The 19,779-nt window shown below is 39.2% G+C and overlaps 2 protein-coding genes and 1 long non-coding RNA gene across 4 annotated transcripts in view; 2 read left to right on the forward strand and 1 right to left on the reverse strand.

Moving 5' to 3' along the window:
- The window catches only part of SLC25A31 (solute carrier family 25 member 31), a 33,177-nt gene extending 28,181 nt beyond the window's left edge, over positions 1 to 4,996 (forward strand). Inside the window, exons 5-7 of one of the 2 annotated variants that reach the window (XM_015138967.3) lie at positions 954 to 1,079; positions 1,885 to 2,008; positions 4,098 to 4,996. In XM_015138967.3, the coding sequence (XP_014994453.1) occupies positions 954 to 1,079; positions 1,885 to 2,008; positions 4,098 to 4,105 (258 nt within the window). In that variant the 3' untranslated portion in view covers positions 4,106 to 4,996. 2 annotated transcript variants of the gene reach the window in all.
- A 5,622-nt stretch (positions 4,997 to 10,618) lies between these two features.
- On the reverse strand, positions 10,619 to 13,213 carry LOC144340838 (uncharacterized). Its single transcript, XR_013417291.1, has 2 exons — positions 12,950 to 13,213; positions 10,619 to 12,585 (listed from the first exon to the last, which is right to left on the reverse strand). It is a non-coding gene; the product is annotated as an uncharacterized LOC144340838 (long non-coding RNA).
- A 52-nt stretch (positions 13,214 to 13,265) lies between these two features.
- The window catches only part of HSPA4L (heat shock protein family A (Hsp70) member 4 like), a 56,651-nt gene continuing 50,137 nt past the window's right edge, over positions 13,266 to 19,779 (forward strand). Inside the window, exon 1 of the mRNA XM_002808421.4 lies at positions 13,266 to 13,601. Coding sequence (XP_002808467.3) covers positions 13,495 to 13,601 — 107 coding nt within the window. The 5' untranslated portion in view covers positions 13,266 to 13,494. The remainder of the gene's footprint in view (positions 13,602 to 19,779) is intronic.

Raw genomic sequence — 19,779 nt, forward strand, 5'->3', positions numbered from 1 at the left:
ACCTTTTCATTTCAGATTTTAAGAACACTTCCATGTGGTAGGAAAAAGAAAAATTGTAATAATGGCTACCAATTTTTAGCTATTACTTAGTTCTAGGAATCTTTTTTAAGTACTTTACATCTTAAATCTCAGAAATCACCAGTAAAGAACTTAACCATGTAACCAAAACACTACCTGTTCCCCAAAAACCTATTGAAATAAAAAAAAAAAACAAGAAAATAAAGATATTTCTAGTTGTTTAAAATAAATAATAAAAAAATAAAATCCCCCCTTTGTTTAAAGATAAATAGCCTAGGAATTGCTAAGTAAATAGCCTAGGAATGGTAAGTAATTTACTTGTTAAAGGCAAGCAAAAACCATGTTCTTGATGCCTACATTATAATGCTTCCAAAAGGAAGTAATGAAATCTGGACAGATCAGTTTTTAGTGTATTTTTTAGACTGCTATGTTAATGAAAATTACAGGATCTCATACATTTATTTAATCACAAAAAATGTTATGTGCATACTCTGTCTCTAGTTTTCTTTGTTATCACCTGCAGTAGTGAAATTTAGGAACGTTTTTCCACTAGCTTAAGGTTTTAAAGCTGCTCATCAAATACGTGTTGATGATTAAAGCAAGCATTTTTTTCACTTTTTTTCAACCCCACAAGGAAGAGCCATGGAAGAACTTCTTTCTTGTCAATGTCTGCTACCTTCCCTAGTTTTATGTGCATTAGTAACAAATTCTTATCATGGAAAATATGCTTTATATTTTTGAAATATACTTTTGAAATATAGTCATGTGTGGCAATCCACTTTTTGTTGATCTGCTACTATTAAATCCAGCTTTTTTATTGCATTTTAAGTATAATTGGACCCTCTTTCATATATTTATAAAAATTATCCTTTAACTTACGAATTTAAGATATTTTAGAAATTTGGATAGTTACTTGGTACATTTTTCTTTTCTAGGGTTTATTACCAAAGCCAAAGAAAACTCCATTTCTTGTCTCCTTTTTCATTGCTCAAGTTGTGACTACATGCTCTGGAATACTTTCTTATCCCTTTGACACAGTTAGAAGACGTATGATGATGCAGGTATTTTATGTTGTTGTTTCTAAGCTTAGTTGAGTTTTTAATATCTCTGATATTTGGGTATAGTCAAATTTAAGAGAAATTTTGGCTGAAAGGCATAGATCATTTGTTTTACTTAGCTAAAATAAATACATGATGTATTCTGTCTTATATTCTTTCCTATCCTAAAATAACCATCAGCCAGCAAAGCTTCTTCCTCACCTACCATCAAAACAGAAATACCTACTATTCCTGTAGCATATATTGCTTGGAAGGTAGAGGGTTATGGCAGAAATTGGATGAGTATGTCTGTCTATTTTTTTTTTTTTTTTTTTTTTTGAGACAGTCTGGCTCTGTTGCCCAGGCTGGAGTGCAGTGGCCAGATCTCAGCTCACTGCAAGCTCCGCCTCCCGGGTTTACGCCATTCTCCTGCCTCAGCCTCCTGAGTAGCTGGGACTACAGGCACCCGCCACCTCGCCCGGCTAGTTTTTTGTGTTTTTTAGTAGAGACGGGGTTTCACCGTGTTAGCCAGTATGGTCTTGATCTCCTGACCTAGTGATCCGCCCGTCTCGGCCTCCCAAAGTGCTGGGATTACAGGCTTGAGCCACTGTGCCCGGCCGAGTATATCTATCTTAACTGAAATATTATATTAAGTAGAATGAGCCTAGTCATGAGCCATTGAAATATTTCATTGTTTATTGTAATATATTTTTAAGAAAGTAAATAATTTTGACTCCAAGGACAAAAACTTGTTTGTAATGGTTTATGTTCCAAATATAAATCCCTAAACCAAATTTTTGATGAATTTGATCTCTATTGTTATTACCAGTTGACCATCCCAAATCTGAAAATCCTAAATCCAGAACACCCCACAATTCAAAATGTTTTGAGCACCAACATGATGCTCAAGGGAAATGCCCATTGGAGCTTTTCGGATTTCAGATGCTCAGCTGGTAAGTATACAAAGCAAATATTTCAAAATCTGAAAAAATTCAAAAAACTTCTAGTTCCAAGCATTTCAAATAAGGGATACCAACCTGTACTTATTGCATTCATTCATTCAGCAAATATTTGCATGCTTTATCTATGCTACGCTCTGGTGAAAGAAAAAGACAAAATCTGCACCCAAATTCATAGTCTAATATTGAAGACAACAGTTAATGGTTTAAATACAAATGTGTGTAGGTTCCAGGAATACATAGAGGAGGGTTGCCCAGACGCTTAAAATGATCAGACGTGGTCTCTTAGAGAGCTAAATCTCAGTGAGTAGGCTTACTTCAGTCAGTGAGAGAACATTCTAAGCATAGGGGGAAAATCGTACACAGAAATATGGCTTGAGAAGTAGTTCAGTATAGCCAGGTCATAAGTTTTATGAGGGCAAGTGAAAATAATGAGGTCAGAAAACTAGAATAGTAATATTGTGCTTATTATATGCTTTATACTGTCCTAAGAATTCTATACTTTTTACTCATTAAATTCTCAAAACACTGAGGTGTAGTTACTATCATTATCCTCATTTTTATTGACTACAGAATGGCCCTGGAAGGACCAGTAAGCAATCTGGCAGGATAAAACTAATCTGTTACTTCATTTCAGGATAATACTTAGTTATTCCATTTATGTCTGTGTTTCTTCTCTTTCTATAGTTAGTTCTAATTTAGCACATTGAGAAACTTTTTAAAATGGAAAATTAATATGCATGTAGACTATGGATTGGGTCAATGGTATTAAATTTCCTGAATTTGATAACTGTACTTTGGATATGTAAGAAAATATCCTAATATTTAGAAAATACGCACTCGAGCCTAATATTTAGAAAATATGCACTCATGCCTGTAATCCCAACACTTTGGGAGGCTGAGGCGGGCGGATCATGAGGTCAGGAGATTGAGACCATCCTGGCTAACATGGTGAAACCCCGTCTTCTATTAAAAATGCAAAAAATTAGCTGGGCATGGTGGCAGGTGCCTGTAGTCCCAGCTACTCTGGAGGCTGAGGCAGGAGAATGGTGTGAACCAGGAGGCAGAGCTTGCAGTGAGCTGAGATGGCACCAATGCACTCCAGGCTAGGCAACAGAGCGAGACTCTGTCTCAAAAAAAAAAAGAAGAAAAAAAAAGAAAATATGCACTTGAGTGTTTAAGGATAAAGGGCATGATGTCTGCAACCTAATCTCACAATAGTACAGAGAAAAAAAAGTGGGAATATGATGTCTTATATATGTGTGTGTGTGTATTAGTTTGCTAGGGCCGGTATCATCCACAAAAGTGTTTTGCTTAAACAACAAATTTATTTTCTCACAGTTCTGAAGGCTACAAGTCTGAGATCAACATGTCAGCAGACTTGGTTTCCTCTGAAGACCTCTCTCCTTGTCTTATAAATGGCTATCTTCTTCCTGTGTTTTCACAGGGTTCTTCCTCCTCTGTTCCTCCTTTTTTTTTTTTTTTTTTTTTTTTTGAGACAGGGTCTTACCCTGTCGCCCAGGCCAGAGTGCAATGATGTGATCATGGCTCACTGCAACCTTAACTTCCCAGGCTCAGGTGATCCTCCCACTTCAGCCTCCCGGGTAGCTGGGACCACAGGCATGTGCCAGCACACCCAGCTAACTTTTTGTATTTTTTGTTGAGATGGCATTTTGCCCCCATATTGCCCAGGGTGGTCTCAAACTCTTGGGCTCAAGTGATCTTCCTGCCTCGGCCTCCCAAAGTGCTGAGATTACAGGCATGAGCCACCATGCGTAGCCCATATGGCATTTTTCTATTTTGCTATTGATTTCTCAGTTGATTGCAGTGTAGTGAGAGGATAAATCGTGGTCTATGTGATGACATCCTTTGACATTTGTTACACCTAATGTATGGTCAGTTTTCAAGTGTGCCTGAAAAGTATGAATGTTCTCTAACCACTAGGGACAGTCGTCATATATGCCTATTAACACAGTGCTACTCAACACAGTATTTATCTTATCTATCCTTAGTGCTAATAGAAGACTATCTTAAGATAAAAGATATTCAGATAATGGAAAACCCTTTGTCTTTCTTTATATAGAGTGGTGAGGCTAAACGGCAATATAAAGGAACCTTAGACTGCTTTGTGAAGATATACCAACATGAGGGAATCAATTCCTTTTTTCGTGGCGCTTTTTCCAATGTTCTTCGTGGTACAGGGGGTGCTTTGGTGTTGGTATTATATGATAAAATTAAAGAATTCTTTCATATCGATATTGGTGGTAGGTAATTGGGAGAGTAAATTAAAAAATACATGGATTTAACTTGTTTAACATACAAATTACATAGCTGCCATTTGCATACATTTTGATAGTGTGTTGTTATTGTCTGTATTTTGTTAAAGTGTTAGTTCTGCAATAAAGCATATATTTTTTCAAGGATTTAAATACTAAAAATCAGATAAATGTGGATTTTCTTCCCACTTAGACTCAAACACATTTTAGTGTGGTATTTCATTTATTATAGGTAGTATATTTTGTTAGTTTAAAATTGTTTTTATGATTAAAAATTAAAACGTATAATGCTGAAATCTAAGAAATGAAAGTATCTTCTTTTAAATTGCTATTCATTTAGTATACCTGTTTTCCCATCTTTTAAAGTCATATGGTATGACATATTTCTTAAAAGCTTATCAATAGATGTCATCATATCTCTAGGCACAAATAAGCTTTGTTCTATATCTCTTCTAAGACAGCTGTTATTACTGTGTACAATATTTATAGTATCAGCCTTTGATTATAGATGTGATCATTTAAAATTTGATAATGACTTTAGTGACATTATAAAACTGAAACTGGAAAATAAAAATGGCTTATCTGCTAATGTTTATCTTTAAAATAAAATCTTGCTAGTGTGAATATATCTTAGAACAAAAAATATCCTCTTGAAAATTAGTTTGTATATTTTGTTGACAATAAAGGAAGTTTAAAACTGTTAAAATCTTTCTTTCCCTGACTCTGACTTTATTAGTAAGCAGGGTATAGCAAAATTTTTGTCAGAACTGGCTTAACTAAAGAGAAAGGTATTTCTCAATGGATAGATATAAACAGCATTCCAAGGTTTTGTACAGGAGTTTGTCTTGTTTTTCAGAGCTGTTGTAGAATACAGTATGTTTGAAATCCCCAAGTTTTTTATGTTCTAATGAGTAAAGGGATGTTAAGCTAGTGGGGATAAACTATAGACAGATTTTGTGAGGCTGTGAATGGGCAAAATGGGGTGGGTGAACTTCATCGTGCACAGGGACAGTGTATTTCAAGGACAATAATACAGACCACACTTTTAAATATATTGGTGTTATCACTTAAGAGGAAAAACATCATGGCCGGGCGCGGTGGCTCAAGCCTGTAATCCCAGCACTTTGGGAGGCCGAGACGGGCGGATCACGAGGTCAGGAGATCGAGACCATCCTGGCTAACACAATGAAACCCCGTCTCTACTAAAAATAAAAAAAATTAGCCGGGCGAGGTGGCGGGCGCCTGTAGTCCCAGCTACTCGGGAGGCTGAGGCAGGAGAATGGCGTAAACCCGGGAGGCGGAGCTTGCAGTGAGCCGAGATAGCGCCACTGCACTCCAGCCTGGGCGACAGAGCGAGACTCCGTCTCAAAAAAAAAAAAAAAAAAAAAAAAAGAAAAACATCAAACTCTAAACATCATTTCTTGCAGTGGTCAACATAACGGAGTTATAGGAACAAAATAGAAAATAGTTTCCTTTCCTTCTACACTATCAAATGGTTCAAAGAAAGATGGTTAAAATAACCAAATATGAGGAATAGTTTCCCATATAAAGAGTAAGATAATATCAAAGTTTTCAATTTGTACAGAGGCATGCATAGAGGAAAAAAGGCTCGAAACCCTGAATTGGCATGGATAGAGGGCAAAGAGGAATTTAATCGCTAAATTGCTAGACAAATTGCTATTCTTTGAAGCCTAAAAGATGTATAGTTAGAACAAAAAGTAAAAATATTACTTAGTAGCCTGGACAGAGCTAAAACTGTATAAACTACATTAAACTGTTATTGAGAGAGAGTTTATAATGAGCAAAATCATAACGTGATTATATAAGGAAATTATTTTTTAAAATCAACATTGGAAAATGAATAAAAATATATTTAAAATATGTACAGTTTTTATCTTAAATGACTAGTGCTGCATCTTTTTTTTTTCTGTAGAAGAGAGCTGGAGTACTGCATCTTTTACAGTGTCTTATTAGATAGGATTTTTAATTTCCTGCCCTAAAACTATCTCCCCAAATAATACCTAAAATTCCATACTCAGAGCTTCATTCTCTTAATTTATTAAAATACACCCTCCATAAAACAAGATGACCTTTTAAGTTGATAGTCATTTATACTTACTGAAACTACATTTATTTTGATGAATTTTACATTGTTTTCTCATTATGCTAGAGAAAGTGGAGGGGGGAATGAAAATAATACATTGTCTGGGTAGTAAGAGGCCAAAAGCCCCTGAAGAGATTTTTGCTATTTTATATTCCTACTTTAGAGTCATGCTTTCTAGTAAAACTTAGAACTTTGGCACCCTCACATTAAATTTTCTGAAACAGTTCCTTTGTTCATATATAAACATTATGCTACACAAGTAAGAAATTGATACCTTAATTCCTCATTAGCTGATAGATCGAAATGTAGATTCAGAAGGGCTTCTTTTCTTCCACCACTTCTTAAATGTTAGTATTCTCCAGGGGCCAGTCCTTTGCTCTTTTCTCACTTTATATATGGTAGATTGTGCTGACACAGATGCCCCTCCCCCACCAAGAACATGCTGGATAAAATATATCCAAAAAGATTTGGTTTTGTTTTGTATTGTTTTAAATAGGGAACTAGCATATCAAGAGATGTCAGAAATAAGATACTCAAGGACAGGAGGGTAACTGGGAGCTAACATTGTAGCAGCCCACAGATTTCAAAAACAAATAGACACTAAGGGTGATTTTGACACCCACATGTGTAGATAGGAGTTAAGGAATTGGGGACCTGCTAGAGTAGGCGGTTGAAACTGAAACATACCATGCCTACCAACCACACAAACTGTCCAATGAAGCTACAAACTTGGGTCCAGGCACGGGATGCGAGGCAGGTGGCTGGTTTGAGGCCAGGAATTCAAGACCAGCCTGGGCAACATACCAAGACCCCTGTCTCTGAAAAAAATATATATATATAAAATATGTATATGTGTGTGTATATATATATTAGCCCTAAGTATGCTGGCACATGCCTGTAGTCCCAGCTACTCAGGAGAGTGAGGTGGGAGGATCACTTGAGCCCAGGGGGCTGATGCTGCAGTGAGCCAAGATCATGCCACTGATCTACAGCTTTGGCCACAGAGCAAGACTGTTTAAAGAAAAAAAAGCTACAATCTTAAAAAGAGTGTTTTATTTAAGAAGAGACGCTAGAAAAATAGGCAACAAATCATAATGGAAAAGAATTGCCAACTACCCCAACAGTGAATAGGGAAAGAAGAACCCACCTGTGATGTCTCTGGTTTGGGGGTTAACAATTTTAAAAATTAAAAAGCCACCTGTGAGAAATCAAAACCCCACAAGCTTGTGCCACAACCAAGTATGGAACACATATGTATATTTAAACTATATACTACAGGAACTCCAAGCCAAACCATTAAAACTGTTATAGGAGCAGTGAAGCCCTCGGGGCATTGGCAAAAACAAATACAAAACCTCTCTGAAACACTTCTACAACGTAGGCCACGAAAAATCCTACAGAAAAACTAGCCTTCAATGAAGATGAACTGATGAGTCATCTGAGAAAGCATTGTGTGGCAAAGGTGGTAGACATGACAAACAGAATTAGCACCCCAAGAACTAAAAATGTGATGAAACACTCTAAAAGAAACTATAGAATGTTTAAAATGATTAAGAGAGTTTTTAAATAGATTCATTTTTTAATAAAAATAGTACAGTATGAAAGGACAGGCAAGTTTGAAAAAACATCTAGAAATTGTAAGTACAGTGTTTGAAATTAAAAACATGACAAAGGAGAGTCTAAAGGTCATAGTGGTTTGAATATGTTTTACATATTCTAATAAGAGATCCAGAAGAAACTGAAAAAGGGTATGAGAGACAACAAAAGAATAATGCCTGATACTTTTCCAGAATCTCAAGAACCCATTTGTCTTCAGGTTAACAAAAAACTCTGAGTGAATAAAAAATCTACAGTTAAAGACATAATAAAATTGCAAAGTGTCAAAGAAAAGACAAATTGATTATTTAAAAAGGAACATTATACTCAATAATGGATGACAAAAGATTGGAAAATACTGTCAAAATTTCTAGTCAGCTAAGTAATTAAACAGTTCCATAACAATATTTTCAAACAAACAAAATAGTTCACCATTCAGAAATCTTTGCTTAGCAGTCCCCAAACTTTTCGGTATGAGGGACCAGTTTCATGGAAGACAGTTTTTCCGCAAATTGGGGGAAGATGTTCGGAATGAAACTGTTCCACCTCAGATCATCTGGCACTAGATTCTCGTAAGGAGCATGAAATTTAGATCCCTTGCATGCGCAGTTCACAATAGGGTTCACATTCCTATGAGAATCTAATGCCACCTGACAGGAGGCAGAGCTGAGGTGGTCATGCTTGCCTGCCCTCTGCTCACCTGCCGTGTGCCCATGCCCAGTTCATAACAGGTCACTGACCAGTTGGCTGCTTGGGGACTGGGGACCCCTGCCTTTGCTGAAAGGAAACCGAACTCAAGAGGAAGTCAAGTTGAATGCAAGCAGCAACAAAGTAAAGAAATCGGTAAACATGTTAGTAGACCTAGATAAACACTGCCTGTGAAAGGAAAAATACATACTTTTTGGTGAGAGGAGTGACTTATCTTGAATTTCAGAATAATTTAGCCTCTTTCTCACTTTTCTTGGGAGCCTACACATATTCTTTTCTCTTGTCCTTTGATATGTTTATAGGAGAAGACCCCAATGAAACATTAGTATTACTGTGACTAGATAAGTCTACTTAATTCTGGGGTGCAATAATTAACAAACCCATCAGCACCTAAGACATTTCTCTAATGTTAATGTTAGGTACACAGCTAAGGCTAGTCCTCAGAGAAGCAGCCTGCCTACAAAATCACACCTATAGGCAAAAATAGAGCAGCCTAGGGAAAACTCAGGCTGCACCTGCACAGATAAGCAGGCAGGGTCCAGCACAGAAGCCTTTTGTTCTTTGTGTGATTGGCAGGCTCCCAGGAAAAAGTGTCCTCACCTTTTCGGGCATGTACACGGTGGGCTCCATGGGAACTTGCACAGGGAGAAGGAGGGCTTACCTAAATTAAGCCCAGTTATAGAAACAAGAGAAGTGGCACTTTGTGCGTGCCTAGAGACATACCCACAACTACATAAGATAAGGGGAGTTGCACAGACAGCTTTACTAATAAGAGAAATTACTCAAATAGCTACAGAGATAAGAGGAGTTTCTTATAAAAGCTTTTGAATTCAACTGTAAAAACAGCAACCCACTAGGGCTCCCCTCTCCACTGTGCAGAGCTTTCTTCTTTTGCATATTAAACTTTCGCTCCCATCTCACCCTTTGCATCCACACTCCTTCGGTCGTGAGACAACGAACTGGGATAACACCTTAGACAACAAGACCAGTGACCATTGACCTGTTTCATTTTTAGCCCCGTTGCCTACTCTCCAACTTCAATTCTTTGAAAATTCAGGTAGGAGTATAGCTAAAATGGTATGTAGAAGTAAATTTATGGATTCAAGTGTATGTATTAGAAAACAAGAAAATGAAAATTAATGAACTAGAAAAAGAATAAACAAAAATAGAGAGTGAAACAGAGCACATGGAACAGAAAACAAAGACAATTAAGGCGGGTAAGAAAACCAAAAGCTGGTTCTTTTAACAAACCATACTGACAGGAACCAAGAAAAGGAAGAGATTAAAATAAACAATATTAAGAATGAAAAAGATGTACATATAACTACTGAAGAAATTTTTTAAGTGAATAATCAACTTTGTGCCAACAAACTTGATAACCTAGACGAAATGGTAAATTTGTAATAAAAATATAAATAACCAATAATGATTCAAGAATAATAGAAAACATAGACCATAACCACTAAAGAAATTTAATCATTCATCATAAACCTCATTAACACTAGGCTAAGATGGTTTACAGGCTTTTTTTTTTTTTTTTTGTAGCCCAGGCTGGAGTGCAATGGCGCAATCTCAGCTCACCGCAACCTCCACCTCCGAGGTTCAAGCAATTCTCCTGCCTCAGCCTCCTGTGTAGCTGGAATTACAGGCATGTGCCACCACACCCAGCTAATTTTGTATTTTTAGCAGAGACGGGGTTTCGCCATGTTGGTCAGGCTGGTCTCAAACTCCGACTTTCAGGTGATCCGCCTGCCTAGGCCCCCAAAGTGCTGGAATTATAGGCGTGAGCCACTGCTCCCAGCCGGTTTACAGGCTTTTCTTACCAAAACTATCAGAAGGGAACAAAAAAGAGGCAACCCCTTTGGCTTCTTCTATGAGGCGATAATCTTGACTCCAATAAAAACAGTAAAGAAAGAAAAATTAAAGGCCAGTTTCATTTATGAATATAGATGTAAATATCCTACATAAAATAATCACAGACCAAAACAATCAGAACCACTATGGCCTTTCTGGTTTATCCCAGGGATACAAGAATGTTAGAAAACTCTAGTAACGTTATTCATTGCATTAACAAATTAAAGAGCAACACACAGGTTATTAGATGATGGTTAACATTTGTTAAGTTTCAGTATCCACTTACAGGCGTGTAAGTGGATTTTATGAGAAAATCTCTTAGCAAAGTAGGAATAGAAGATAATTGTGTTAACTTTCTTACATCATAAACACAAAAGTATTTAATGTTAGGGACAAGACAAGGATGCTTACCACTACTGTTTATTTTCAAAATTTTACTGGAGCACTTAAGGAACATAATCCAGACAAAACAATAAGAAACAGAAGAAATAAAAATGAAGAAATACATTATTTCCCAGGCCATATTGTTCTATACACAGAAAATCCAAGAAATTCTGCAAATACTAGTGTAAGAGAAGACAGCAAGGTTGCTGGATACATGACCAATGTACATAAATCAGGATCCTTCTTACATTGTAACAGCAGCTAAGCATAGCTAGCATTTATTGACTGTTTGGTGCCAGGGGCTGATGCAGTGCTTACATGATTTAATCATAAAAGCAGCCCATTAGGCATATTTGTCTTCATTTTAACAGACTGAACCTGTGACTTGGAGCGTTAAGTAACTTGCCAAAGGTTCTACAGATAGTAAGTTAGGCAAGCCTGGTACTACAACCCAAATCTGTGTGACCCCAAAGCCCGTCATGGTTTTAACCACATCCTGCCAGTAATTGTAAGGAACGTGATGATAACACCACTTTGCTCCTGGCCTCAACTTTCTTTTTACTTTGATATTTTAAGTGGTATTTTTAATAGGGAAAAAAAAATTCTAGACAACATGAATAAACTAATGGAATTAGATAAATTAATTGTACTAGGAGCATTTCAGGATATTTCTGGAATAAATCTAGACAGAGGTGGCCCCAAAACGGCGATGTCAGAAGAGGTGCGGGAGGAGAACTGGTGTGGAAGCCACGGGCGCCCAGTAGGACCGGGGCCCAGGGTTCAGTCGCAGGGCAGCGCCCAATCTCTGTTCTGTTCACGCGCTGCCCACTAGGACGCCGAGTTCTGCGGTGTCTCAGAGCGCAGCTTCGCCCAGGCGCTCCACGTCCCTGAGTGCTCATGAAGGGAAGGGAGGCCTGATTGACTTCTTCAATGTAGAGACCAAAGCCCAAGCAATACTGTACAATCCAGTTGCCTCAGTATTGCCCTTGAAAATGGATTTCACGTTCATTCTAACAGCAGCAGGAACTATAGCCATCCTTGCTGCTGCTGCTACTGTAGCAACATTATTAATAGCAAAAAATCTGAGTTCTTTAAAGAAGTGGACAACTAGGGATAATCAGAGTACTAAAGAATCTGGCAAACAAAACAAACAAAAAACAACACGCCTATTTTCAAGATGGCAACCAAAATGGAACAGGAAAACACACAAGGAATTGGATGAGAAGGAACAGAGATCAGATGAAGAGGACGGGGAGGAACGGGGAACAGACCAAGGACTGGGAGAGAAGGAGCAGGACACACATGTAAAAGTGAACGAAAAGCAACAGGGCAGCCAAATTTCGTAAGTGTAACATAAAACTTGGTTAATTACAAACAGGCAACACATGCCGATCAAACGAAGAGGGAGGGCGCTGGACCACACTGGGCTCTTTTTTGAGGACCACAGGGCAGTGGCTGGAGGCTTAAGCAGACTTGGCTGGTGTGAGTGGCACACTTAAGGTCACTTTCCTGTAAAACTGGTTTCCAGAGACAAGGGTCAGCAGCGGGGCCAGCATCTTTTACAACGGTGTGAGGAAAGGTACGTGGAGGGAAAGTTGTCAGTATAATCTTATATCTTGACAGAAGTTTGACTTTTGGTATTTCAAATCCTGCTGAGGAAAAAAGAAAAAAAGCCTAAAATGTGCTCATCCCGCTTTCGCACAAGATCAGCAGCTCCCCCGGGGCTGGGCAGGGCGGAGCAGCGGGCACCGCACAATGCGCGCCACCTCACAGAGCCGGGCGCGGCAGGCCTCGAGCCACAAGGGGAGTGCGCAGGCCGGCACACGGGCCCCTCGGGGAGGCGAGGCCTAGGGGCGAGCCCTTCTGAGAGCAGGGGGTGAGGGGGCGGCGCCCGCCAGTCAGGGCAGCTTCCTGCCGCCTTGACAAGCACGCCTCCAGTTGCCAAAACCACCCAAAAATGTGCCTCAAAACACATTTGCAAAGCCCCGAGCCGGCCGGTCGCCTGCCTCTCACCTAGCCCGACCGCCCGACGTCCTGCTGCCGCGCGAGGGCGAGCGAACCAACTCTGCTTCCTCTCCTCCTTTCCCCGATCCTCCCCGCCCCCGCCTTCCCGCTTCTCCCGCCCCCGGATGGCTCAGCAGCCTCCATTTTCCAGATCTTTCTCGAACCCGCAGCTCCTTGGGCAGCCGTTGCCCGAGTGCTGACGGAAGCGGCCGAAGTCCGGGCCGGGAGCGGGCTCGGGCGCGGAGCGGAGGCTCGCGCGCCTCCCGGGCGGCCGAGCGCGCAGGCGCAGGTCCCAGTAACCGCCGGTTGGAGGCGGCCGATCCGCAGTAGGGAGAGACCCAGGCGGCGGGACGCGACGCAGGCTTCGGCGGGGACGGCATCTGCTCCTTCCGCGGGTTTCCGACTCCCTGTCCTAGATTTTCTGCTTTGCGACTTGGGGTCCCCTCTCGTTTGCTTCTCGTAGGAGTCGCAATCCCAGCAGCAATAGCCCAGAAGAGGACGCGGTTCCCGTACCGAAGGCTTCACCACCAGCATCCGGACCATCACGCGGCGGGATGTCTGTGGTTGGCATTGACCTCGGCTTTCTCAACTGCTACATCGCTGTAGCGAGGAGTGGCGGCATCGAGACCATCGCCAATGAGTACAGCGACAGGTGTACCCCGTAAGTGCCTCTGCTGAGTATCACCTCGACCCTAAGAAACGTTTTTCTCTCCCGCCCTTAACGTTTGTCCTGTCTGCTGGCTTCCTCGGATTTTCCCCTAATGTGTGCCGAACCCCGAGATGACAGGTGCAGCTAGTCAACCGCAGTCCCTAGAGACCGCCGGGTGGCGGTCGGACTTCCTTGCCCCGCAGAGCTTCTTTTCTTTCAAGGACGAGGGACCGCACTAGTTTGCGCAGCTCTCTTTTCTGTAGCCACGCACGCACGTCCCCTGCCTCCTCGTGCCGCTGTCCCCCAACGCCTCTTTTGCTTGCGAGAAAGAGGTTGCTGTGGGACAGCCCCTGGCGTCCGGAACATCCAGAAAGGTCTCCGGTTGCCTCTAACGAGGTTTGTGTGGGATTATCAGCCGCGGGCAAGCAGCCCCGCACTAGCTGAGTAGAGTTCTTAATCCTGCCCTCCCTGCTTTCCCCGTCCCTCTGGGTGACAGCTTTTTCTCAGAAAAGTAAAAAGTCAGCTTCGGCTGCACACGTCAGAGATGAATTGCAGGTTCGTCTGGCCCCGAAAGCCTTTTTTTTTTTTTTTTTTTTTTTTTTTAAGGGCGAGGAGTGAAGCTTGTGGGGTTTTACAAAACCCAGTGCCCTTGAGAACTGGAGGTAATAGAGCCGGTTTCCAGGACCAGGTCAATGGTGTATTGATAGGGAGAGCATTGATAGGGAGAGCCTGGGGATGGGAGTCACTGGCCTCTTGCATTGGTAACTACGTCAGTTGCTGGAATGCGGTGGGGTTGGGTCGGACCAAAAGCGTGTTTCTGCAAAGTGAATTGTTGGAGTCGGGGGCAGCTGTCCCGTATAAACATGACTGTGGAGTGATTCTATTATGAACGCTTGATGAAAGGCTTAGGAGCGGCGTTATGTCATGGAAACATGTTTCCACATGTTCCGTTGTTTCTCTGGCCTGGGAAGTTTGTTGGCAAGGAATATAATGAAGTAATTCTGTAATATGAAAAACTAGCTGCTTATAGGCTGCTGTTACTGGTAATTTTATGAGGAAATCAACTGTATGAAACTTGTATTACTTTTTACGGGAAGGTAATATGGCATCTTAATTTGACCGTTCTGAATGGTCCAAAATACAATACCTAAGCTATACTAAAACAAAGTCAGTGTCCAAATGGTCTTTAAATACCTCATTTACTATTCTGTGGACAGCTTTAAAATATGGCAAAGAGATATTGAAGAGTAACTCACTTGAAGCAGTCTGTCTTTGATTTCTTTCAAAGAAGATTCTAGAAGGTTTTATACCTTTTTTCTTAGATGTACACATTTCTGATATTGAAATTTTAAACGTTTTGGACGTTTATATTTCCAATATATGGGCATAGATAGGGTAATCCTCAATACTGTTTGAACTCTTCTACTTTTTACATCTTTTTCTGGCTTTTATGCGCAATGGGAGGCCAAAACAGTAACTGTGAAGTCGATGAATTCGTCTCTGCAAGGTTTTATATTAAGCCACAACAAATACTGGCTTTCGCCAGAAAAGGACCGGAAATTTCACTCTCCACCTTCAGCAGAGTAGGGGTTAAAAATGGGAGCAATCTTTGGCTTCAGTGACTCTCAGTCTATAGAGAAAAAACTGAGAGGTAGTGTGGACATTCTTTTAGTCCTTAAAGCCATATCCCAAAAGATCAGAAACCAGAACAGTAAGAAACATCGATCTACATTTCCAGGCTGAGAAATCTCTTTAGTAGTGAGTGAACCTGTGACTCTTTAAAGAGCCTGGCCGGCCAGACTTGGAGAGTTCTTTTAAAAGTGGGCTTCTAGAGTCTTCTAAAAGTCTCTTTGTTACTGTACTTAGGCATATTGGCTGGTTCTGTGTGGCTGAGAAGTAATGTGATATTTCTGATTTGTGAGCTAGAAAGCCAATAGTAATATCTAGATTTAATGAGCCTAATCTAAACTAGAAAGTTCTTAAAGTGAAAGGATGTTTCTCACTTAGCTTGCATCAGCAAGTCTTCTCTCCATGGCTGGGCACTGTCATTTACTTCAAAAGTGTATTTTTTTGTTGTTTCTGAACAAAAGCCCTTCATAGTAGTCTAGTCCTCTTACACTATGTATTACTTTGTGGGTCCAGATGTTGAGGAAAAACATAGCCCTTCTAGACCTCGGGACATTTATCCATCAATTCAACACCGATCATGCAAAAAGCATTGTAACTATTAGATAACCTTTAACTTTTCTAATACACCACAGTATTTAATAACACACATATATAAAATGTTACCTTTGCAAATAAAATGTTTTTCATATTCCAATTGCTTACATCAAGGTAATGTGACATATTTCTAAGATGCGAATACATTATAAAATGATCCTGTGAGAAGAGGAAAGAAATGTTCAATTTAGTTGTTTTCAGCGTTCATACTTTTTACATTTCTTTCATTAGCATACTTGATTGCTTACAGTTGAGAGGATCCTGTATAAACCAAGAAGGACAGTTTAATGAAAAAGAACCAAGTTTTGGCCTGTAATTAAGGGACAAAAGACAAGTTAATTTAACCTATTTATTCAGATTCACCTTCTGTAAAGTTGGAGTGGTTATACTAGCCTCTCATCTCCTGTTGAAGAGGGAGAGAGAAATTATGCATAAACTGAAGAGACAAAATACTTTTTCTGAACATTTTCTTATTGAAAAATTATTACATATGCTCATTATAAAAAATACTGGCACATTAAAAGATGAAATTAAAAATTGTAATTCCTCCAGATGGTTTTCTGTGTGTTTTCAAAGGGAAGGAGAAGTATATACTTTATGTTTAGTAACCTTTTTCTTTCTTTTTTTTTTTTTTTTAAGACGTGGTCTTGCTCTTGTTGCCCAGGCTAGAGTGCAGTGGCGTGTTTTCAGCTGACTGCAACTTCCGCCTCCTGGGTTCAAGCAATTCTCCTGCCTCAGCCTCCCAAGTAGCTGAAATTACAGGCACCCACCACCACACCCAGTTAATTTTTGTATTTTTAGTAGAGACGGGTTTTCACCATGTTGTCCAGGCTGGTGTCGAACTCCTGACTTCAGGTGATCCATCCGCCTCGGCCTCCCAAAGTGCTGGGATTACAGGTGTGAACCACTGCACCCAGCCTATGTTTAGTAACCTTTTTCTATGTAAAACATACGTATTTCTATACTATCAGTTGCAGTGTCTGTATAATCATGGTAATTTAATCCATACCCTGTTAGACATTCAAGTTGTTTATAATACTTTATAAACAGTGTTGCAATAACTATCTTTGTGACTAAATTTTTGATCCTTCCAGTAAATTCCTAGAAGTAGAATTCCTGAGTGTCCACGTTTTTAAAGGTCTGGTACATGTCTGTTATTGTTCACTTAAGTATGGATGTGGGGATTAGAATTTCCATCCCAGGCTTAAATATACCATGGTGATTAGTTTCACACATGAGGAAAAAAGCGATAGCCAAGAATCGTCATTAAGTATCAAATTAAAGCATGTGGTAAACTGGAATAGGATTGCTATGTGCTAAGCAAGCATTGTCATATGTATCACAATTCTATGAGTTTGATCATACTAGCTATCTTTTTTTCCATAAGAAGCGTAAAGCAAAGTTAAATAACTTGGCCAAGAATTAGTAAAACAGTGAATTGGACTCTGTTTCAGGCCTCTCTGACCCTAGAACCCAAATGTCTTTCCAGTATCCGTTGTTGTAAGTATGGCATATGTGTAACTAGGTTAATGATGAAAGGAACAAATTACCTGGTTGAGCAGTTCTTGTACAGGAAAGCATCTTTGCTCTACTATCAGTAAAAGTCTAATTTTATCTAGTTTCTAAGAAATGCTATCTTTTTTAAAAACATTATTTTAATAATTCTTAAAAATTTTTTTGACACAGGGTCTTGGTCTGTTGCCCAGGCTGGAGTACAGTGGTACAGTCATCTCACTGCAGCCTTGAGTTCCTGGGCTCAAAGGATCCTCCCACCTCAGCTTCCTGAGTAGCTGGGAGTACAGGTGCATGCCACCATGCCCCACTATTTTTTTTTTTTCCAACAGAAATAAGGTCTTGCCATATTTCCTAGACTAGTCTCGAACTCCTGGCCTCAAACCATCCTCCCATCTTGGCCTCCCAAAGTGCTGGGATTATAGGTGTGAACCAACGTGCCCAGCCAGTAATTCTTTTAAGTCATGTTAAGGACATGTAAAATCTTACTTTGTTTTTAAAATTCATAAAAAGTACATAACAAAACAAATATTAGTGTAAACATTTGGAGAAAAAGTAGTGTGGAAGACAATAAACTATTAATAATGGATATATACTTCTCAGAGATAGAATTATGAAGGAGGTGCTTTTAATTTATGGTCTGTAATGAATACTTTGTAGGAGGGAATATGGATTTTCTTTAAATGAAACTGAAGATTTTTGTTAGGTATATTTTATCATCAAAATTCTGCATGATTCTTCAACATTTCCTATTTCTTTACTAGTGTATGAATAATCTGGAAATATGGGAAAATGCTGTTTAAATGCTGTGTTTCAGATGAATGGGACCCCTCTTAAATGCATGAAAATAGAAATCACTTTGTTGCATTAAAAACAACAGCACATAGAAAATGTTAAACTCCAGGGGTTAACCGTAACTATAATAGATGGGCATTTTCTGGTGCTGGCAGTTTGGGATGAAGAAGAGGCTTTTACCTTTTTTTGTTAAGTATTCTTTTTACTACAAGAGTTGGTTTTATATGTTTTACTATTTGAGCTTATATTTTATTTAAAATATTTTAAATGCTGAAGAATTACACAAAGTAAGTCTCCCCCTTTATCCCTTCCCAACCACCTCCTAAAGTTTTATTTGTTTCTAGCTATACGAGTATGTGATTATATGTATGTAACTGGGATTTTTTTTTTAACAAAAGCAGAATTACATTACATTCTGCTTTCATTAAAAAATATTTTTTAAATATTTTGTAAATTGTTTTCTTTTCACCTCAAAATATTGTGGATATCTTCTCAAACTTATGGCTTTAATTTACCTCATTCTTTTTGCTAGCTGTGTAATATCCCATTGATATATTGACTGTTATGGACATTTCAAGTTAATATTTTGCTAGTGACATACAAAAATTCGGTTAATACCTTTGCTTTTTTTAAATCAAATTTGCTGAGAAGAGTGAAAAGCCAGGTGATTTCTAAATGTTTAACATTGAACTGACTTCCTTAAGCACTGAAAAAAAAAAGATTTAACATAGCACTGACAGTCTTTTATTATGTGGTCATTATAAATTAATGAGTATAGTTGTGTTGTGATAAAACTTTATTTACAAAAATAGGTTGCAGGTTGTGGTAGTTTTCAAACTCCTGGTCTAAGCAATTATAACCAAAAGAATTTTAACATTGTTATGCATTGATATTTGTGTTTGAACCAAGTGAATTATAGGTAATATGAGTTTTTCAAATAATGTATCTAATATAATAATAGTTAAATAATGTATCAAATTTAATGTAGCTAGTATACCTAATCAGCTTTTTTTTTTTTTTTTTTTTTTTTTTTTTGAGATGGAGTCTTGCTCTGTCGCCCAGGCTGGGGTGCAGTGGCCGGATCTCAGCTCACTGCAAGCTCCGCCTCCCAGGTTTACGCCATTCTCCTGCCTCAGCCTCCCGAGTAGCTGGGACTACAGGCGCCCGCCAACCCGCCCGGCTAGTTTTTTTGCATTTTTTAGTAGAGACGGGGTTTCACCGTGTTAGCGAGGATGGTCTCGATCTCCTGACCTTGTGATCCGCCCGTCTCGGCCTCCCAAAGTGCTGGGATTACAGGCTTGAGCCACCGCGCCTGGCCGTAATCAGCTTTTAAAATATTGTCTACCTATGTAAATATTTGTGTGGTTTCTCCTAATGGCTTCAAGCTGATTTATTTATCATTACATTTACTAAGCATTTGAAAACTCTTAAATTATTATTGTTTATATATTGTTAAATGTTTAATTCTTTGTCCATAATGAAAAGCTGAAAGCTTTGTTATTACTAAATCATATGTGCCTAGAGGTCTTATTTTTAAATAGCAAGCTAGAAAGCAAATTGCAACAGTGAGCTTTTTTGAGAGCATTCTTCCCCCTCCCTCTTCTAGGGCAACATTTTTTCCAAATAATTTGAGAAACAATATCCAGATGTTTTCTTTGCT

Source organism: Macaca mulatta, chromosome 5 (assembly GCF_049350105.2).
Source record: "Macaca mulatta isolate MMU2019108-1 chromosome 5, T2T-MMU8v2.0, whole genome shotgun sequence".
In the NCBI taxonomy this organism is placed as follows: Eukaryota; Metazoa; Chordata; class Mammalia; order Primates; family Cercopithecidae; genus Macaca; species Macaca mulatta.